This window comes from Psammomys obesus, unplaced genomic scaffold (assembly GCF_907164565.1).
Source record: "Psammomys obesus unplaced genomic scaffold, mPsaObe1.curated_primary_1811, whole genome shotgun sequence".
In the NCBI taxonomy this organism is placed as follows: domain Eukaryota; kingdom Metazoa; phylum Chordata; class Mammalia; order Rodentia; family Muridae; genus Psammomys; species Psammomys obesus.
The window spans coordinates 34,628,041-34,647,162 of NW_026587216.1; the positions used below are offsets into that span (position 1 = coordinate 34,628,041).

Here is a 19,122-nt window from a genome sequence, read left to right on the forward strand (position 1 = left end):
ATGTGAATGCGCTAATGGCTGTGATTGGTTCTGTGAGTGTTCCTCACTTTTGGTTCATCAGGCTGGATCAAATCTAGGTAAACATGAGAAAACTGTGTGGACCTTGATCTCTGCTATCACTCTGTCCCTGGCTGACAATGGTATGTTCCTATTGAAATCGCTGAAGCACTCATTTTCTTCTTGATAATTGCTTTTGTAATGGTTTGGGAGGTCTTGATAGAACATTAACAAAATATATTTGTAGTACTTGGTGCTAATAAATAAAAAAACTAACATTTTTAGTAGCTAAAATTCCTTTATAAATACAGATGAAAGTGGTGGAACATTGCAGATAAGTGTTTTTACTTAGTTCAGTATTCATTTTGTTGAAATGCTCCATGTTTGTCCTTCTATAATAACTATATTATGGCCCTTCCCTTTCACTGTTAGAGTAGCTTCATCTTTTTTTAAGATCTTACTTAATTTATGTATGTGCACACCAGAAGAGAGAATCAGATTGCATCACAGATAGTTGTGAGCCAGCATGTGGTTGCTGGGAATTGAACTCAGGACCTACTGGAAGAGCAGCCAGTGCTCTTAACTGGCAAACTATCTCTCCAGCCCATAGCTTCATCTCTTAGTTATGGTCACTGTTGTATCAATGAAACACCATAACTAAAGGTAAGTTGGGGAAGAAAGGGTTTATTTGGTTTACATATCCTGAATCACAGTTCTTTTAGAGAAGCCCAGGCAGGGATTCAACCCAGGCCGGAACATGGAAGCAAGAATGCAAAGAACATGATGGAGTGCTGCTTACTGCCTTGCTTAGCTTATTAATAGCATCCAGAACCACCAGCCCAGGGGTGGCACCACCCATGGGCTGGGACCTTCCACATCAATCAGTAACGAAGAAAATTGCTTACAGGCTTGACTACAGCCCCATCTTTAGCAGGCAGTTTTTCAATTGATATTCCGTCCTCTGAAATTAGTCTAGCTCATGTCAAGTTGATGTAAAACTAAGCCAGCACATTTAATCTAGTTGATTCCTTTCCTTTGTGTGGGCACACATGTACCTAAGTCTCCTGTTACCTATCTCCTGCCTTTGTACCGTATAGACTTCAGGTGTTTTATGGTTTTTCATTACCGATGTTAAGCTGACATTCATCTGCCACTTGAATTCTTAATCTACATGTAGCTGGCCGAAGTGGGTGAAAGCAGTACTTTTCCCTCAACACTTTTGATTGTTTGCAGTGACCTGATGGCCAGAGTAGGACATAGTCCTATCCTTAGAAAACATTTAAATCTAACAGAGCTTTATTCTTTTTCAGTTGTACTCTTGGTTTAATTCCATTGCAGTACCCTACCACTCTTCATCTTTTTTTTTCTTTTGTTTTTTGAGACAGGTCCTCTCTGTGTAGTCTCACCTGTCCTGGACTCACTTTGTAGACCAGACTAGCCTCAAGCTCACAGAAACCCACCTGCTTCTGCCTCTCTGAGTGCTGGGATTATAAGCGTGCACCACCAAGTTCAGCCCACTCTTCTTTAAACATTGCTGCATGGCTGCTTCTAATCTTCTGGAGACTGAAACCTAATACTCAACCAATAATTGTTTATCTAAATAATTATTGACTGGAATTTGACCATACTTCAGAGGCATCTTGTGTTCTCTAAAATTTATATGGCCAGTGCTAGAATTTAGTTGGCCTTGGAAAGATTTTGTCTTTAAATTGAAAAAGGCTGAACATTACCTTCCTCCTCAGGAGTCTAAAGTAAGAGGGCCACAAGTTCAACACTAGCCTGGACAAATTAAGGACCCTACTCAAAATAAAAATTTAAAAAGTGATTGAAGATGTAGTTCAGAATGTTTGCCTACCACAGGTTCAATTCCCCAGGCCAGCAACAACAAAAGGAGTAAAGAAATTCACCAACTAAAGCACTGTTGTGGCTGTCGATAATTTTGTATTAGTGTCTTTATTATATGGGCTGAATATTCTGTATTTGACATAGTGGGGACCAGATGTATTTCATGATTCTGGTTTTGGAGGATTTCAAATGTTTATCTGTTATCCCCCATCAGTGGTGTAAGTGAAGTTAGTAAAATAATATGTATTAATTCATCTGTTCCTTGTGTAGGAATAAGAACTTAGAGTTTAGAGGGCTGGAGAGATCCTCAGCAGTTAAGCGCACTGGCTGCTCATTCAGAGGATGAGGATGGGTTCAATTCCCAGCACCCACACAGCAGCTTACAATTGTAACTCTGGCTCTAGGGGTTCCAACACTCTCACGCAGATACACATGTAGGCAAAATACCAATACACATAAAATAAAAAGAAATAAAACAAAGAAAGAATTAGTAAATGCCAGGAACAGTGTGGCAGCAGAGACCAAGGTCCAAACAAATAGAGTTTTCTCAAGCTAACAAATTGACAGGGAAGCTTTGATCTGAAGTGGTGGTATTCTTGCTCTGTACTTGTTCTGTACTTCTCTGTGTAGCCTTATGTATGCTGGTACAGTCCAAAATTGTGATGATTTGATGTTGCTGCTTCTTGGGAATTCCTTTGTTCATTCTCTTTACATACTCAGCGTCTGTATTATTTGTATCTTATTTAGTTGAAATAAAAAAGAAGAAAAAGAAGAAAAAAGGCAAGAACAAAAGGATAAATGGTCTGCCACCTGAAATAGCCTCTGTTCCAGAGCTGGCAAAATACTGGGCCCAGAGATACAGGCTGTTCTCTCGTTTTGATGATGGGATCAAGTTGGACAAAGGTAAATACAATACAGGTGTGTTGTGAGGCTTTATTTAGATGCCACTTCAGATACACAGAAAAGTTGTAAAACGAAATTTTCATATCCTTTTCAGCAGGATATAGCTATTTCTGACATTTACAAAATTCATTCTGTGTGCGTGTTGTCTCTCTGATCCAATTCCATGTCATGCCACTCCCCGATTTTAATTTTGAGTACATTTTTTAAGAACAAGATTTTTGCTGTGATACTAATCAAGGCCTGGGACTGGTCCGTATTAGAACAAGAAAATAAATGAAAAATAGTAAGTTCTCTCTGTTACCATAAAGGAGCATGTTGTGCATTAGTTTTCATGTTGCCTTAGCTTCCTTTAATGTGTAGTAGTTCCTCAGACTCTCATGCTTCACTTGAGCCAGGCAGGTACTCTTCCACTGAGGCAGGTCCCCAACATGACTTTGACATTTTTAAGGAATATTTTTCATTGTTCTGTGTAGTATCACTCAATTACATATATATACAAAAATTTATGTTTTAATTTTAGATTTAATCGGTATGTGTAGCATCTTATACAAGGTAGCAAAAGTATGTAGGTTATTAAAAAGAATATCTGATGAAGACATTCCTAATGTAGAAATTTATAATTTAATTAATTAGCACTGAAAGCTTGAAATCTTCATTGAATTTTCCTTCTCCGATCTTTGTTTTTTAAGATTTTTTATTTATTTTACGTATATGAGTGCTCTGTTTTAATGCATACCAGAAGAGGAAATCAGATTTTATTGCAGATGGTTGGGAGCCACCATATGGTTGCTGGGGATTGAACTCAAGATCGCTGGAAAAGCAACCAGTAGTCTTAATCGCAGAGTGATCTCTTGAGCCCCCCTTCCCTGATCTTAAAAAGACTTAATTTAGTCTCACAGCCTAACACTGATTTTCATATTGAAACTAACTAAATATCTTTCTTTATTAACTATCAAAATCTGGAGGCCTTGATGTATTGTAGAGTGTTGGTGATTCTGTACCACCTATATAATTTGTAATATAGTGTGTGCTACAGAAAGTATATGGAAGTTTATTAGGGGAAAAAATAAAAGTTTACCTTCTTCAGGTAATAGAGAGCCTTTTAAACTTTTAGTAAGTAGTGAGAACAGGAAAACTTACACATCATTTTGTTCAAAGAAGTTTCTGAGAAAAGTAGGCTTTTTCTGGTAGAAAGGCAGGGTGGTATTTTCTTTCTGCCAGGTAAATGTAGCTTCATTTCTGAAGATGGCAAAGATTCTGCTATTCCTATTGTGCTAAAGCAGCCTCCTGGTCACTGGCTATTACTCTTTTGTTATTTTTCTGACATTTAAAACATGGAAATTTGGCATGTACACTGTGGTCAGATACATAAAGGCAAAGCACTTATAAATAATAATAAATTTTTTTGAAAACATGTAAATGTTCACAATGTCAATAGAAATCTGAGTCGTTATCTCTATGATGTGAATAAAATAATTGAGAAACTCACCATAAAGGAAACAGCTAGCCAGTTAGAACTTGCCGATTACCATAGCTGATAAACAGTAGTTAGTGCCTTAAAGAGAAAAGTTGTGCTTATATATGATTGCCAGAGAAATATGGATATCTTACAAATGAATCAGGAATTAGCCACTTTGCAGAGCCTTTCTCTAAAGGTAGGTAGTTCGTGGTTTTCATGTGTGTGTGTGTGTGGGTACAGGGTGCACCCTGAGTATGGTGGAGAGATGAGGGTATCAGATCCAGTAGAGCTGAAGTTCGAGGTGGTTCCAGCCCACCACCCTCTGTGGACATGGAACTAACAGGCCCCTTAAAAGAGCAGTACAAGCTTTTTTTTAAATTTTTTTTTTAATTAATTACAGTTTATTTACTTTGTATCCCAGCTATAGCCCCCTCTCTCGTCCCCTCCCAAGCCCACCTCCTCGCCTTCTCCTCTGCCCCTCCCCCAGTCCACTGATAGAGGAGGTCCTCCTCCCCTTCCATCTCACCCTAATCTATCAGATCTCATCAGGACTGGCTGTATTGTCTTCCTCTGTGGCCTGGTAAGTCTGCTCCCCTCTCAGGGGTAGGTAATCAAAGAGCTAGCCGCTGAGTTCAGGTCAGAAACACTCCCTGTTCCCATTACTAGGGCACCCTCTTGGACACTGAGCTGCCATGGGCTACATCTGTGCAGGGTTTCTAGGTTATCTCCATGAATGGTCCTTGGTTGCAGTATCAGTTTCAGAAAAGACCCCTATGCCCAGATTTTTCGGTTCTGTTGCTCTCCTTGTGGAACTCCTGTCCCCTCCAGGTCTTTCAAACTTCCCCCTTCTTTCTTAAGTTTTCCTGTCCAAAGTTTGGCTATGAGCCTCCGCATCTGCTTTGATTCCCTGCTGGGTAGAGTCTTTCAAAAGCCTTCTCTAGTAGGCTCCTGTCCTGTTCCCTGTTTTTTTCCCTCTTTCAATATCCATCCCATTTGCCTTTCTAAATGAGGGTGGATCATCCTACCCAGGGTTCTCCTTCTTGATTAGTTTCTTTAGGTGTACAGATTTTAGTATAGTTACCCTATATTATACGGTACAAGCTTTTAACTGAGCTCCTAACTGCTAAGCCATTTCTCTAGATCCCAAACGAAGTTTCTTTAACTTGTGCAATATGGTTTCTTTTTCATGCTTGGATTCTTAGAATTGAACGTTTTGCCAAAATATTCTCCCTTTACAGAGGGCTGGTTTTCGGTTACGCCTGAGAAGATTGCCGAGCACATTGCTGGCCGTGTCAGTCAGTCCTTCAAATGTGACATTGTAGTAGACGCTTTCTGTGGAGTTGGAGGAAATACCATTCAGTTTGCTTTAACAGGGAAAAGAGGTAATATAGTCGTTCATGGCCAAGAACTGCTTTGCTTTCAATTTATGCAGAGAATATTCTTTTTGTTCGTATCTTTGATGAAATTTAATATATAATTAATAATTTTATACCAAATATTCAAGCAATAACCTACTGTGTTTATTATTCATCTTGCATACTTTGTTTAGCAAGTACTTCACAATGTATTCATTTAGTCAACAGTCATAAATTACATCTTTTACTGTCTTTTAAGACATAAAAAGATGAGTAATTGCACAGGATTTTATGGACACACCTACTCATCTCTGGAGCCAAGATTCTAGCACTATATAAAAATAATATGTAGTGGTTGTTAGAATCATTGAGCAATGGATAGGGAAAACAAGCTTTATCTCTGACTCAGTGGCTTTATGACTCTTGACATAATTCAATTTTGAAGGACACGTTGAATTCACATAGTCTTAGGATACTTTTCAACTATAAAACCCAAAGCTCCAAAACATTCTGACTGTTTGGACCAGTGAGGTAACTCAGCGAGCAAGAGCTTTTTCCACCACATACATAAATAAAGAAGTAAATGCTTTTTAAAATTAATGGAGGGCTAGAGAGCTTGATCAGCTGTTAAAGGATAGGCTCACAGCCCAAAGTAAAAATTCATGGAGGGCTAGAGAGCTTGACCAGCTGTTAAAGGATAGGCTCACAACCCAAAGTAAAAATTCATGGGATGTTCTCATGGAATGTGGGGGTGCATATGAGCACCTGGGAGACAAGAAGAAAGGCTGCACATTTTTGAAACTGAAGTGAGCTACAGAAATTACCATGCCTCTGGCCCCTCAAAAAATGATGTTTTCTAAATACCTGGGACTGAAGATGTAGCCTCATAGAGCCCTTAAACTTTTTAATGTTAATTGGGAAAGCAAAATATGAATCTGGAAGCAGAGTAGAGAAGTCAGAAAAATGATGTCTAAATTTGCCCATTAGTTTTAAGACCAGAGCTGATAAGCTATGATCTTGATTCTGCTACGCTTGTGCTCCAGGCATGCAGGATATTTGCTAACTTTACATGCTTTCCCAGTAACCTAGATAAAAACAGCTTTCACATTTATCAGAAAAGTAATTATTTTCTTGTCCTCCACTAATTCAAGATTTTAAAATTCTCAGGATCTTTTTTTCAGATAAGTCACATATATATATTTTCAAGCAATATTTTTTTCAGGTGAAAATATATATATGTATATACATAATAAATATATATAAAGTATATATATATATAAAATATTTTTCCTCAGAAGTTATCAAATTCTCCCTTTTAGCATTTTGTTATAAGACAGTGATTACAATATGATAAACAAGTCTGGAAATTTTCTCTAAATATCATGGAAAATGTGTGTATTATAGATTAGTTTCTTAATTGATAAGGTTTATGGTAGGGTTTATGTAGCTTAGCACACATTTGGTAAAGAAAGATATTTAATGTGGATCTTAAAGGAAGGCTAGTGCCATGTTCTTACTGTTGATTCCCTCTATAGCAATGGTTCCCAACCTGTAGGTTACCAGATATTTACATTATGATTCATAACAGTAGTGAAATTACAGTTATACAGTAGCAACAAAATAATTTTATGGCTGGGGTCACCACAATATGAGAAATAGTCGTAAAGGACTGTGGCATTAGGAAGGTTGAGAACCACTGTTCTGTAGCCTCTTTGTGTCATTTTTTCACTCGCCTTTACAGATTACTAGACCCTGGGAAGAAAAGGAAGTAGGTAGCTAACACTGGGTCTTCCTAGTGCTGTAATGACATAGGCTCTACTCTGGCAGCATGTGGGACTAGAGACATTGACTTAGTTTAAGGAAATTGGTCTTTTCTGGAAGCCAATATTGAGCTTTACATGCAGGTAGCAGCATTTATAAGCATTTATTGCTCCAACTGTATATAGCACCACCCCCCCCCAAAGACCATGCTTTGATGGCTGGGCAAGATAACATGTTCTTTAGATAATGTTTTCTTGGTACAAACTACATGTGAACCCTTTTAATTTAAATAAATTTTAACTAAGATTTTTATTTTTGTGTGCACGTCTCTTAAGTCTTTTTTTTTTTTCTTCAAAGTGCTTTATTCAGAAAACCATCAAAATGTTAAAGACCTTTTTTTTTCTTTTTGTATTTTTAGTGATTGCCATTGATATTGACCCTGTTAAGATTGATCTTGCTCGGAATAATGCAGAAGTTTATGGGATAGCAGATAAGATAGAGTTTATATGTGGAGATTTCCTGCTGTTGGCTCCATGTTTAAAGGCTGATGTTGTGTTCCTAAGCCCGCCTTGGGGGGGTCCAGATTATGCTACTGCAGAGACCTTCGACATTAGGACGATGATGTCTCCTGATGGATATCCTTTGGAAGACCTAACAAATACTTTCAGAGAGGAAAGGTCTCTCTCTCTCTCTCTCTCTCTCTCTCTCTGTGTGTGTGTGTGTGTGTGTGTGTGCGCGTGCGCGCGCGCGCGCGCGCGCGCGTGGAGAGAGAAAGGTATTAGCTAATCACATTTGATGAATTCCTTTGTGTTTCACCCAGAAAACAATTCGTGTGGAGCCAGCCAAATGTCTCAGCTGGTAAAGGCACTTGCTACACAAACCTGGCAATCCGAACTTGAGTCTCAGAACCCATGTAAAGGTACAAGAAGAGAGTTTTCCACTGATACACCCAGGAACCACATGTACACATACTCTAATAATAACAGTAATAAAAACAAACACTGTAAAGATTTGTATGACAAACAAACATACACTGTAAAAATTATGTGTCAGTTGATCAATAGATGTAGTATGTATGGATGTACGTAGATCTCTGTTACTAGCCATTGTAAAGCAAGACATAAGCTATAGCTCCTGAGTATGGGGAAAAAACAGGATTTGCTAGTTTCATGAAGATGGCTTGACAGGATGGCTGCTGATTCATGATATAAATGCTGTACAGTCAAATTCCCAAGGTCTAGGTCTGCCCTACTAAACCTGCTTTGAGAATTATAGATAAACTTACTATTTGGAATTAGTAGAAACTGAAAGTTTCTTCAGAACCTCAGGTCTATAGGAAGTGGTCTTCAGCGTGCAAAACCTTATACTAAAAGCAGCTAAATCTAATAATCAGGTGCTGTTGCTGGATTCCAAATCTTGTGTCTAATTCTCGGAATGTAAATGCGTGCACTTGATGCATGAAAAATGAATGTCTCTTTCTGCTCAGAAATTAACTTTTTATCCTTAACTGTTGGTTACCTTTGAAATTTTCAGGCTTTCTCAAAAGATCACTAATAATATTGTTTATTTTCTTCCAAGAAACGCTGATATTGACCAGGTAAGCCATTGCTGAGGAGATTCTGTGCGCCTCTGCTTATTTGTTAGGAAGGATGGGCAGACAAGGATATGGGGTAATTTCCTTACTAGAGAACCTGCTGTGAGAAGTCCCTGTCTTGTCTCTTCCATCCCTCTACCACCATAGCTCCTGAGGAGGAGGATGAAGTTGGATTGACAGGATGACTAATGATGTCATGTTACAGAGGCTTCTTGGCAGCTGTCCAAGACCTGTAGAAGAATTTTAATTCAGAACATGGCTGCTCTGGCAAAATATCACATCCAAAGACCTTCTAGGTCTATGTGATCTGCCTGGAATACAAACACGCCTTTAATCCCAGGAGACAGGCAAGCAGATCTCTGAGCTCAAGGCCAGCCTGGTATAAAGCAAGTTTCAGGTAAAGAAAAGCTTATGTACAGGCTTAGTGCTACACACCTTTAATCCCAGCACTTAGGAGACAGAGGCATGGAGATCTGAGTTCTAATCAGTTTGGTTGAGTTAATGAGTTGAGAAGCAGTGCAGTGGAGTTGAGTTCATGGAAGTTTAGTTCTTGGAATTCAGAGGCAGTTTTTACAAGAGTTTTACAGAGACAGATTGAAGTCAGGACAAGCTAGACACGGGTGAAGACAGAATGAGCAGAGACTAAAAAGGAACAGCTGAGTTGAACTAGCCAACCAGAGTTCAGAAAGAACTAGAAAGGGTGAACTTATTCTGTAGAAAGGATGAGGTTATTCAGCAGTAAGTCTCAAAGGCTGAGAGAGCATTCTAGGCTTAGATTGGATTGTATGGAGGTTAGAGGACTTCAGAATAGGCCTAGGTTAGCACACAGAGGCAGTAAGCCCAGAGACTACAATTACATCAGGAGAGTAAAGGCCCACCTTTACTATATTTTAGAAAATAGTAACCCTGCTAAAGAGGTAAGGTGTACTGGCTCATAATACAGCACTTGGCAAAAACAGGAGGGTCACTGTGAGTAGGAAGGGGAAAAATAAGGAAGTAGGCTGCCTTTAACTTGACCAGGAACAATTTTAACTGTCCTCACCATCTCTTGTCCTTTTATTAGAGCACCTGTTTACCTCATGTTGGTCCTCTGTATAATTTTACTGTTTTAGACTTTACTTTTTCCTTCTAAGTCACCTGTCTGTCCTTTCAACTCATGTATATTCATTTCTTATCACGTTCAGTTTGTATGTTTTACCTGTGTTTTCTCAATCTTATCTAAGAGTCTTAAAAGAATAGATTTTTCTATCCACTAAGGATAACCCTAATCTACTAAGAAAAATTCTCTATCTTATTTTCTAGGATGAGGCCCAAGCATAAATTGTTCTTAGCTCCCCAAGTAATTATAATGTCCTCCATAGTTGACATTCTCAGGGTTATAAAAAGATTAAATGAAAAAGCTGAGTGCTTAGACTAAGTTAGAGGAAATGAATTTGGCTGAGTTAGAGGGAAATGAAATTGTCATTATTTATGATCTACTTGGCCAAGCATTAAGCCTCCCAAGATAGAATGTGTGAATGTCATCCGTGTCCTCATCAGCCTTGATGTTGAACCTATTATCATTATCTGTTACTTCTGTAACTGCTTTCTAGACTTAGGCAACCATGATGCTCCAAAACTGGCCGAAGGCTATATGATCTTCATCGGCTAAATCTTGGTCCTTAATAGTACAGACTCATTTTGGGTATTTCAGTGGCAATAACCACTCCCCTGACACAGGATTTCTCTATGTGATGGCACTGGCTATAGTCCAATGCTGGCCTTTAACTCAAAGATCTGCTCGCTTCTGCTTGCCAAGTGCTGGGATTAAAGGTGAGTGCCATCCCAGCCTGGCTAGAAAGCCAATTTTAATATGAAAGTTTCAGTGATTAAATTTATTTTAACACAAAGAAAAATTAGCTTGCTTTTTACTTTTGTTTTACCCTCAAAATCTGTCAGAATTAGACTTATGGGAACTGGGGAGATGGTTCCTTTGGTAAAGTGGGTGAAGAGCAGTTGAGAAAAGGAAAATACCGGTTGTCAAATTCTGCCCTCAACGCCCTCAACGCAATACGTGTACACATTTTCATACCCTCACGTCTCACTTAAATGTGAGCACCCATGTAGACACCATCCACAAGCGCCCAGCATTGGACTCCATAGTTGCTTTTTGTTTGCCTCTAGAGGGAGTAGTAACACTAGAACATGAGAAAGGAAAGTGCTTGGCATGAACTAGCTGAAATAGTTGAAATAGCTGCACTGGGAAGTCCATTCTTTTTTAGCAGAAAATATATCCATGTGTGAGGTTTTTAACATGAAAGGAGATTGAAATGCAAGCTTGAAAATATAGGAGGAGTTGGTTATGAGCCTGCCATTTGAAATTCAGGCTGCATTTTTCTCTAAATAGATCTGTAGCAGGCATTTAATTTCCATTTCAGAGTGGATATGCTACATTCTACTCACTACTAAACTGAGTATGCACATAGAACCTGTCTTAAAAAAATGTTCCATGTAGGAGATGATGCCCATTGATTTTTCATTCATTCATTTATTTATTTTAGCCAGTAAAATATTTTTTGGGTGTCCTGTTGCCTTAACCTCTCCTCTTGTTCCCTTTTACTTTTGGAGTTGTTCTAGACATGTAACCCTTGTTATCCAATCTCACACTATAAAACCAAAACTAATTTGTTCAAAACATCTTATGTTCATTGACTTATAAGCAGGAAGGTAGATAGGTAGAGAAGAATAAGGATGTTATTGAAAATACTTCCAAAGTTGTTTTGTTTGTTTGTTTGTTTGTTTTTGGTTTTCTTTTAAAGTGTGTCTGAATGTATGCCGTGTATGTGGGTGGCACGTGAAGGCAGAAAAAGTATCAGAACCCTTAGAACTGTGGTTACAGATGTGAGCTGCCCAACATGGGCGCTGGAACCAAACTCAAGATCAGCAAGGACTTTTAACCTGAGCCACTTTTTTCAGCCCTAAAAATATTTCTAAAACGTGCTATGTAAAAATCTAGTGTGCATCTGAATAACTAGAACTATTTAAGAGTATCTTACATGATTCTGTTATTGGGAAAATATTTTGACTACAACTAAATTCAGTTCATTAGCATTTTTAAAGTAGAAAATTAGAGCCTTACTAGTTTCTAAATGTTTCAGTTAATGAAAGATCAAAATATTCCGCATTAAACTAACAGTAGAAATACATTTTAAAACCATATCCATATGGTAAATACTGTGACGTTGTTCTAGCAGATGGGAGACCCTTACTTCAGGCCCAGATACCAGAAGCATAAAAGAGTGTTAAAGGTGGGGTGGGGTTGGGCGTATGGAGGGGATACAGACTTGGTATTAAATTAACTGTGCCACATTGTAGCTATATACCAGCTTGGTGGATAGTACCTCTGACATTCATATGAGTCCTCTGCACGGATTATTGGATTATAAAGGCAGTCTTCCTCTTACTGATGGTATAGTTGGGCTTGAGAGCTGTTTTGAAAGTCATGTTTGTGCTGAGCATGATAGTGGACACCTTAATCTTCAGAAGCAGAGGCAGGTATGAGTTTGAGGACAGCCTGATCTACATGGCAAGTAGGCCTGCCAGAGCTATTTAATGAGACCATGCCTCAAGACAAAAGAAAGAAATTAATTCTGCTTGTATGTATGACTTGTGTGTTTTGCCTCACAGGTGGCATCATTGGCTGGGCCTGGAGGGCAAGTGGAAATAGAACAGAATTTTCTTAACAACAAATTGAAGACGATCACTGCATACTTTGGTGACCTGATCAGAAGGCCAGCCTCCGAAGCGGAAGTGTGATGCTGTAAAGCACAGAAAGATCATGTGGAGTTAGACTGGCGTTCAAGCGAGAGACGCTGGGAAGGTCTTCCTGGGCCCCTTGATATTGTGTGAACATGTGGTATGGAGACTTGTGAGTTTTAAAGAATGCTCATGACACCGCTTCATATCCTCCAGTAATGTGAAGTGACTGTGTTAACTTTAAAACAGTCAGCATCAGTCAAGGTCGGGTTCCTGTAATGCCAGCACTTTAGAAGTGAAGGCGGAAAGATCATGAGTTCAGGGTCCTCCTGTGCTGCCTGCCGCACAACTCAGGGCCAGCCTGAGTTACAGCGTGAGAACCTGCTTCAAAAAAAAAAAAAAAAAAAAATCATAAAAAGTCTAGGCATGTCCCTGAGTTCAAATTAAGTGCATCTGTGTATATATGTATGTTTTTATTCTTTAACTATGTTTTGATTTAACATCATTGTGTGTATGTAAATAATTATTGTTTTTTTTTAAATACAAAGAAAAAACAGTTCTATCTATACATTTTCCCCTATTGAAATAATGTTACCAATTTAATACTAAAACAAGAAAAGTATAACTCCCACCATTTTACCTACCTTTTATTCAACTATCTAAAAATAATCGCAGTTAATGGTATTTTGGTTTTTACTTTTTTATTACATTTTTATTTTGTCTTCATGTGCGTGTGTGTAGAGGTCAGAGGACAATTTGCAGGCATCTCTTTACTTCTACCATGTGGGGTCATGGAAATCAAGTTTAGGTCATCAGCCTTTATAGTAAGAGTCTTTACCTACTAAGCCATCCCGCTGGTGCCCCTGCTGATAATTCTTCTGAAGAAAAGACTGTAGTATACCAGTGTGTTCTGATACAGTTTCCCTTTGACGCACTTCCTGTCCATTCAGTGCCTTCCCTTTTTGGATACTTAATGTATATTTTATTAAATAGCTGCTTGAGAGAAAGAGTGTGTGTGTGTGTTTGTGTGCACACGCACCGTGTGTACACAGGTGCCCACAGATGCTCTCCAGGGGAGAGTGTTGGGTGGCTTGGAGCTGGAGTTACAAGTGATTGTGAGCTGTCCAGTGTGGTTGCTGGAAAATGCACTTGGGTCCTCTGGAAGTGGAAGGAAGTTCTCTCTCTAGCCCAAGATGCTTTTTCTTCTTTTTAATCAATGTTTTTACTTTTCTGGTTTGGTATGTTTTTGTTTTTGTTTTCAGATAATCTCCTGTAACCCAGACTGGCCTCAAGTTTTCTGTGTAGCTGAGGATGACGTTGCGCTCCTAGCCCATTGACATACCTGGCTTCTCAGTGTATCTTGAAGGCCGTTTCAGTTCATACATGTCAGTCTACCTCGTTTCTTAAATGGCTATCTTTTAATCCATTGTCTGTATGTATAAACGGTTCTCTACTGAGAGCCACACAGGCTGTTTTTATGGTTTTGTCATTACCAACTGTTATATAGTTACTGACAATATTTGCTGTTAAACAGGTTTTTCAATTGGTAAGTTTCTAGCAGTTAGACCGCTGGGGTTTGTACATTTCAGTCTTGATTTAAAAAAAACAAAACAAAACAAAACAAATTGCTTCAATAAAGTTCAACTTGCTTTTAGGCTTATTTATCTCAATTTTTGTTTTATTTCTTTTCTTTAGCTAGAGGTGTGTGTGTGTGTGTGTGTGTGTGTGTGTGTGTGTGTGTGTGTGTGTCTTCACAAATAGACAGCAAGAGTGTGAGGCAGCTGGAAATTGTTGAAACGCAGGAGAACAATGAACCAAAATGAAGAAAGCCCAGTTGGAATAGTTTAGCATTAAGAGGGGTTTCCTAGGACTAAAAAAAGACTCAGTAGTTAAGAGTACTGCTCTTGCAGAGGACCTGCGCTCACTTTCCAGCACCCAGAGAGCTTTACTTAGGTGTCATCTTGAGAGAAACCTGTCATGTAAAACTGGGCTAACTGGTGCCTGAGAACATAGGACAATCAAATTAGCATGACTTTACTCAACCTTTTACCATCTCCGGTGAGAGGGACCTGAAGACAGACACAGAGCAAGAATGCCAACACTTAAAGGAACAGGGAGAGGTAGCCCCACCATACCTGGAAGCAGACCTCATCAAATAATAAGTGATAGTAAGGAGTTCAGTAGCCCTGGGTATGCTGTCTAGTTTTATGTCAACTTGACACAAGCTAGAGTCACTGAAGGGGGGGGGGGAGCCTTAATTGAGAAAATGCCTTAATAAGATCAGGCTATATACAGGCCTATGGGGTGTTCACTGATTGATGTGGGAGGGCCCAGCCCATTGTGGTTGAGGCCATCCTTGAGCTGGTAGTGAAAGCTGAATGAGCAAGCCAATAAGCAGCACTCCTCCATGGCCTCTGCATCACCTCCTGCTTCTAGGTTTCTGCCCTGTTTTAGTTTCTGTCCTGACTTCCTTCAGTGATGGGCTATGATATGAAAGTGTAAGCCAAATAAACCCTTTTTTTCCCAACTTGCCTTTGGTCATGGTGTATCATCACAGCAATAGTAACCCCAACTAAGACTGGGCCAGAAGACTGCAGTAGACTAGCTTCTAAAGCCAGCCATGAGGTTCAGTGCTATTGAGTTTAAACTTCAAAGCCCCAGTGTAAGACTTGGCATCAAAGCTTCATGTACTAGCACGGTGATGAACATTTAATAGACTTTGAAAGTATGGGAACAATTCTCCCTGTACAGATCTCAGTGATGTGCTGGCTTCCCCCACTCCGAATGTATCTTGAGAACCAATTCCCAGCCATAGCGTAACACTCCAAGAGGGGCTGAACTGGACAGTCTGGGAAGTGTCTGAGAACCTCTCCAGGCCAGACTGTAGAGCTCAGTGTGGCCAGCAGAGGCCCCTGGTAAGGTACAGAACTGAAGCCTGCTCCAGCAGGCCTCAGCCACCTAACAAAAACAAGCTTAGCTATAGCATGAATCAGAGGAAGTTCAACTGACCTTTTACCCAACCCACATATATACGTGATGGTCTCCAATTTTCAAAGACCGTGGAAAGAAGCTACTTGAACGTTTAGTATTTTTCCCTTGTATTTTTCTAGTTACTTGGTTTGGGTTTTATTATACTTTTAGAAGTATTTTTTAGTGTACCCTTTCTCAGACCATGTTTAAGGACCGTATTCAGAAATCCAGAACATGACCTGGATGAAGAGCAGAAGAATCATCCCTTAAACAAAAATTTATTGACTTTACAAATATATCAATATATTTTGGTTTATATACATTAAACTAAAAGAAACTCCTTTACACAGTTTGTGAGAAGTCAGCATGTATATTCGGCTTGAAGTTTCTATAGTGTTTCCTGCAGAAGGAATGAAGATTAAATTCAGAGGTTTTGTTTAAAAAAAAATATATATATATATGTATATTTTACTTTATTGAATTTGGGGGGATGTTTTGCTTAATGTGGATGAGTGTTTTGCTTATGTGTATGTATATGCTATAATGAGTGTCCGGTGTCTATTGAGGCTAGAAGAGGGTATCAGGTCTTCTAGAACTGGGGTTACAGACAGTTATGAGCCTCAGGTGGGTGATGAGAATCAAACCACATCCTCTGCAAGAGTGACCTCCCGGTGCCATATTTTTGTGTTCATGTGTCTTATTTAAACTATTGGTTTCCTTTCTTATTCATTATGCCATTTATCTAGTTTTGTTTATACATGTTCTTCATTATTGGGTACTCTTTATTTTTACTATCTTTATTGTCAAAACTTTGTGCTTTTGTATTCCCTTAGTTTTGCCTTTGTCTCCTCAGTAGCATCCTTCTCCATTCATTATTTGTTTTTCATCTTTACTCGTTTTTCTACTTTCCTCTGGTCCTATCCCTTTATTTCATTCATTTATTATTTTCATTTTTAATCTGATTAATCTTTGTTAATATTTCTAATTTCATAGTACACTGTATATTAGTACATTTTTAGTCATTGGTTATATGTTTACTTTACTTGATTTTAAGTGTATTTCTGAATCTTGAATGGTTTGATACTGCTACTGTTAGTTTTCTCAATGATTGATACTGGAGATTAAGCCCTCAAGAGCAAGCTATCACTGAAAGAGCCCCAGATAAAACCAGAAATTATATCCAAACTAGGAGATGGCATAAATCACAACACAAAAACACAGTAAGGCCATTGAAGTAGCTCAGCAGATAAAAGCACTTCTCTGGTATTTTTGTTTTTATGATAAAGCACTAACCAAATCTAGCTTGGGAGGAAGGGTTTATTTATTTCATCTTAACTGTAACTCCAGGTCATGATCTGTCACTGAGGGGAGTCAAAGCAGAAGCCATGGCAAAATGCTGCTTCCTGACTTCTACAAAGCTACCTTTCTTACACCCTTGGCCCAACTGCCTAGGGATGGCATTGCTCCCAGTGCAGGCCCTCCTACATTAATTAGCAATCAAGAAAATTCCTTACAGACCAGTCTGATAGCAATTCCTTCAGTTGAATTGTCCTCTTCCCAGGCATGTCCAGTTGACAACTAAAGCTAGCCTTGACATCACACAAGCCTGACATCCTGAGTTCAGGCCCTGGAACCCACAATGGAATGAAATAAGCAGTCTGCAAAGTTATTCTTATATCAAACACCCACCATGACATCCATACACACACACAAACACACAACAAAAATGGGTTAAAAAAAAAAAAAACAGTGAATATGAAAAGGCAAGTCATCAATCATTTCAGCAAAAGATTGACTCCTGAGCTGTGGAGTTCAAAGACAAATGAATAAAACACTAGATAAAGATCTCAAAAGTGTAGAAGCAAAAGTGGTCCATGACCCAAAGATACTATAAGCAAGAAGATTGTTAAGGAAAATAAGTCCATTGTCTGGAGACAAAAGCCAGTACTGGATGAGAAAGTCAGCAAGATGAAAAAGGAAAGAAAACAAAAGAGCAATGTGAATGAGCTCAGCTACGTGGGAGATAAATGTAAGAAGAAAATTTAGATTGTCTGGGACAGAAATGTTAGAAATTAGGATCTGTCTGTTAAATACAATGGGAAGCACCAATCATAAACACTATCAGATGCTGCATTGTCTTCCTCTGTGGCCTGGTGCAGCCAGTCCTGATGAGAACTGATAAACTAGGATCAGATGGAAAGGGAGGAGGACCTCCCCTATCAGTGGACTTGGGGAGGGGCATGGAAGGAAAAGAGAGAGAGGGTGGGATTAGGAGGGGGTGAGGGAAGGGGCTATAGCTGGGATACAAAGTGAATAAATAATTAATAAAACATTTTTTAAATGCTACATTAAAAAAAATTATCAGACGCATTGAGATCTGTCCCTCCAATGGGACTTCCAGTAGCCACACACCATTGGAAATACCTCACAGAAATGTGTGATTTTGCTTGTCTCAGGGCTGTTTATTAGGTCTATTGGAAGAAACTACAAGACAGTTTTGGGGGGAAAAAAAAAGATAAGTGTTTGGAGGACAAGTTCAAGGAAATACTGTATTCTGACATCAAAAACTAAATGAGTCTAGCTATAACTTAGAAAAACTGCAAAATAGGATCAAAATAGCAAAGCTGTAGGTAGAAAAAGGAGCTGAGATGAACACAAGGCTCAGGATCTAGGGAGATGGCTCCTTTGTGTATATGAGAACACAAGTTCAAATCCCTAGCACTCAGGTTAAAACCAGACATAGCCACAGGTGCCTGTAACCCCGGTTATTTTTGTGGGTAGAGGTAGAGAAAAGTTGATCCTGACTTCAGAGTCAGGAACCCTATCTAAGGGTAATAAAGAGGACATCTGCTACCCTCCTGGCCTCTGTTATGTGCACCCCTGCACTGAGTTGCATCTCTGCACCTGGGCTCTCATGCACATATGAGACACACAAACACTAAACTAAAGGCACAAAGAATCCCTTCAAGAAATGAAAGGGATAAAACGTTTCTGTGAAAAGGATGGAGAAGACACATTTAGAGCCCCAAACAACACTATCAGAATCTCTCCATGGCACAATCAAGATGACAAAACCACAGTCTTGAGAGATGGCTCACAGTTAAGAAAGCACTGGCTTTTCTTGAAGGTGACCCAAGTTTAGTTTCCAGCAGCCACATTGAATGACGTGCAACCCCATAACTCCAGCTCCAGAAGATTTGACACATTCTTCTGACCTCAAGCACCCACCCACATACATATACACATAAATCGTTGAAAATTTTTTCTAAAAATACAAAGTGAAATGAACTAGTGTGGTGGTGAACACCTTTAATCCCAGCCTTGGTACACAGAGCAGGTGGAGCTCTGAGTTCAAGGCCAGCCTGGTCTGCCAGGTGAGTTCCAGGACAGCCAGGGTTACACAGAGAAACCCTGTGGGGGACATAGATAGATCAGATAGATAAATAGCAGTTAGATGATGGATGGATGGATGGATGGATGGATGGATGGATGGATGGATGGAT

General features: G+C 39.2%; 1 protein-coding gene across 4 annotated transcripts in view; it reads left to right on the top strand.

Moving 5' to 3' along the window:
• Tgs1 (trimethylguanosine synthase 1) overlaps window positions 1-14,319 on the top strand; it is a 36,329-nt gene extending 22,010 nt beyond the window's left edge. For all 4 annotated transcript variants that reach the window (XM_055603361.1, XM_055603363.1, XM_055603364.1 and 1 more), the window contains 5 exons: window positions 2,590-2,745; window positions 5,443-5,586; window positions 7,739-7,955; window positions 8,839-8,917; window positions 12,581-14,319. In XM_055603361.1, the coding sequence (XP_055459336.1) occupies window positions 2,590-2,745; window positions 5,443-5,586; window positions 7,739-7,955; window positions 8,839-8,917; window positions 12,581-12,709 (725 nt within the window). In that variant the 3' untranslated portion in view covers window positions 12,710-14,319. The remainder of the gene's footprint in view (window positions 1-2,589; window positions 2,746-5,442; window positions 5,587-7,738; window positions 7,956-8,838; window positions 8,918-12,580) is intronic.
• The last annotated feature ends 4,803 nt before the right edge of the window (window positions 14,320-19,122 follow it).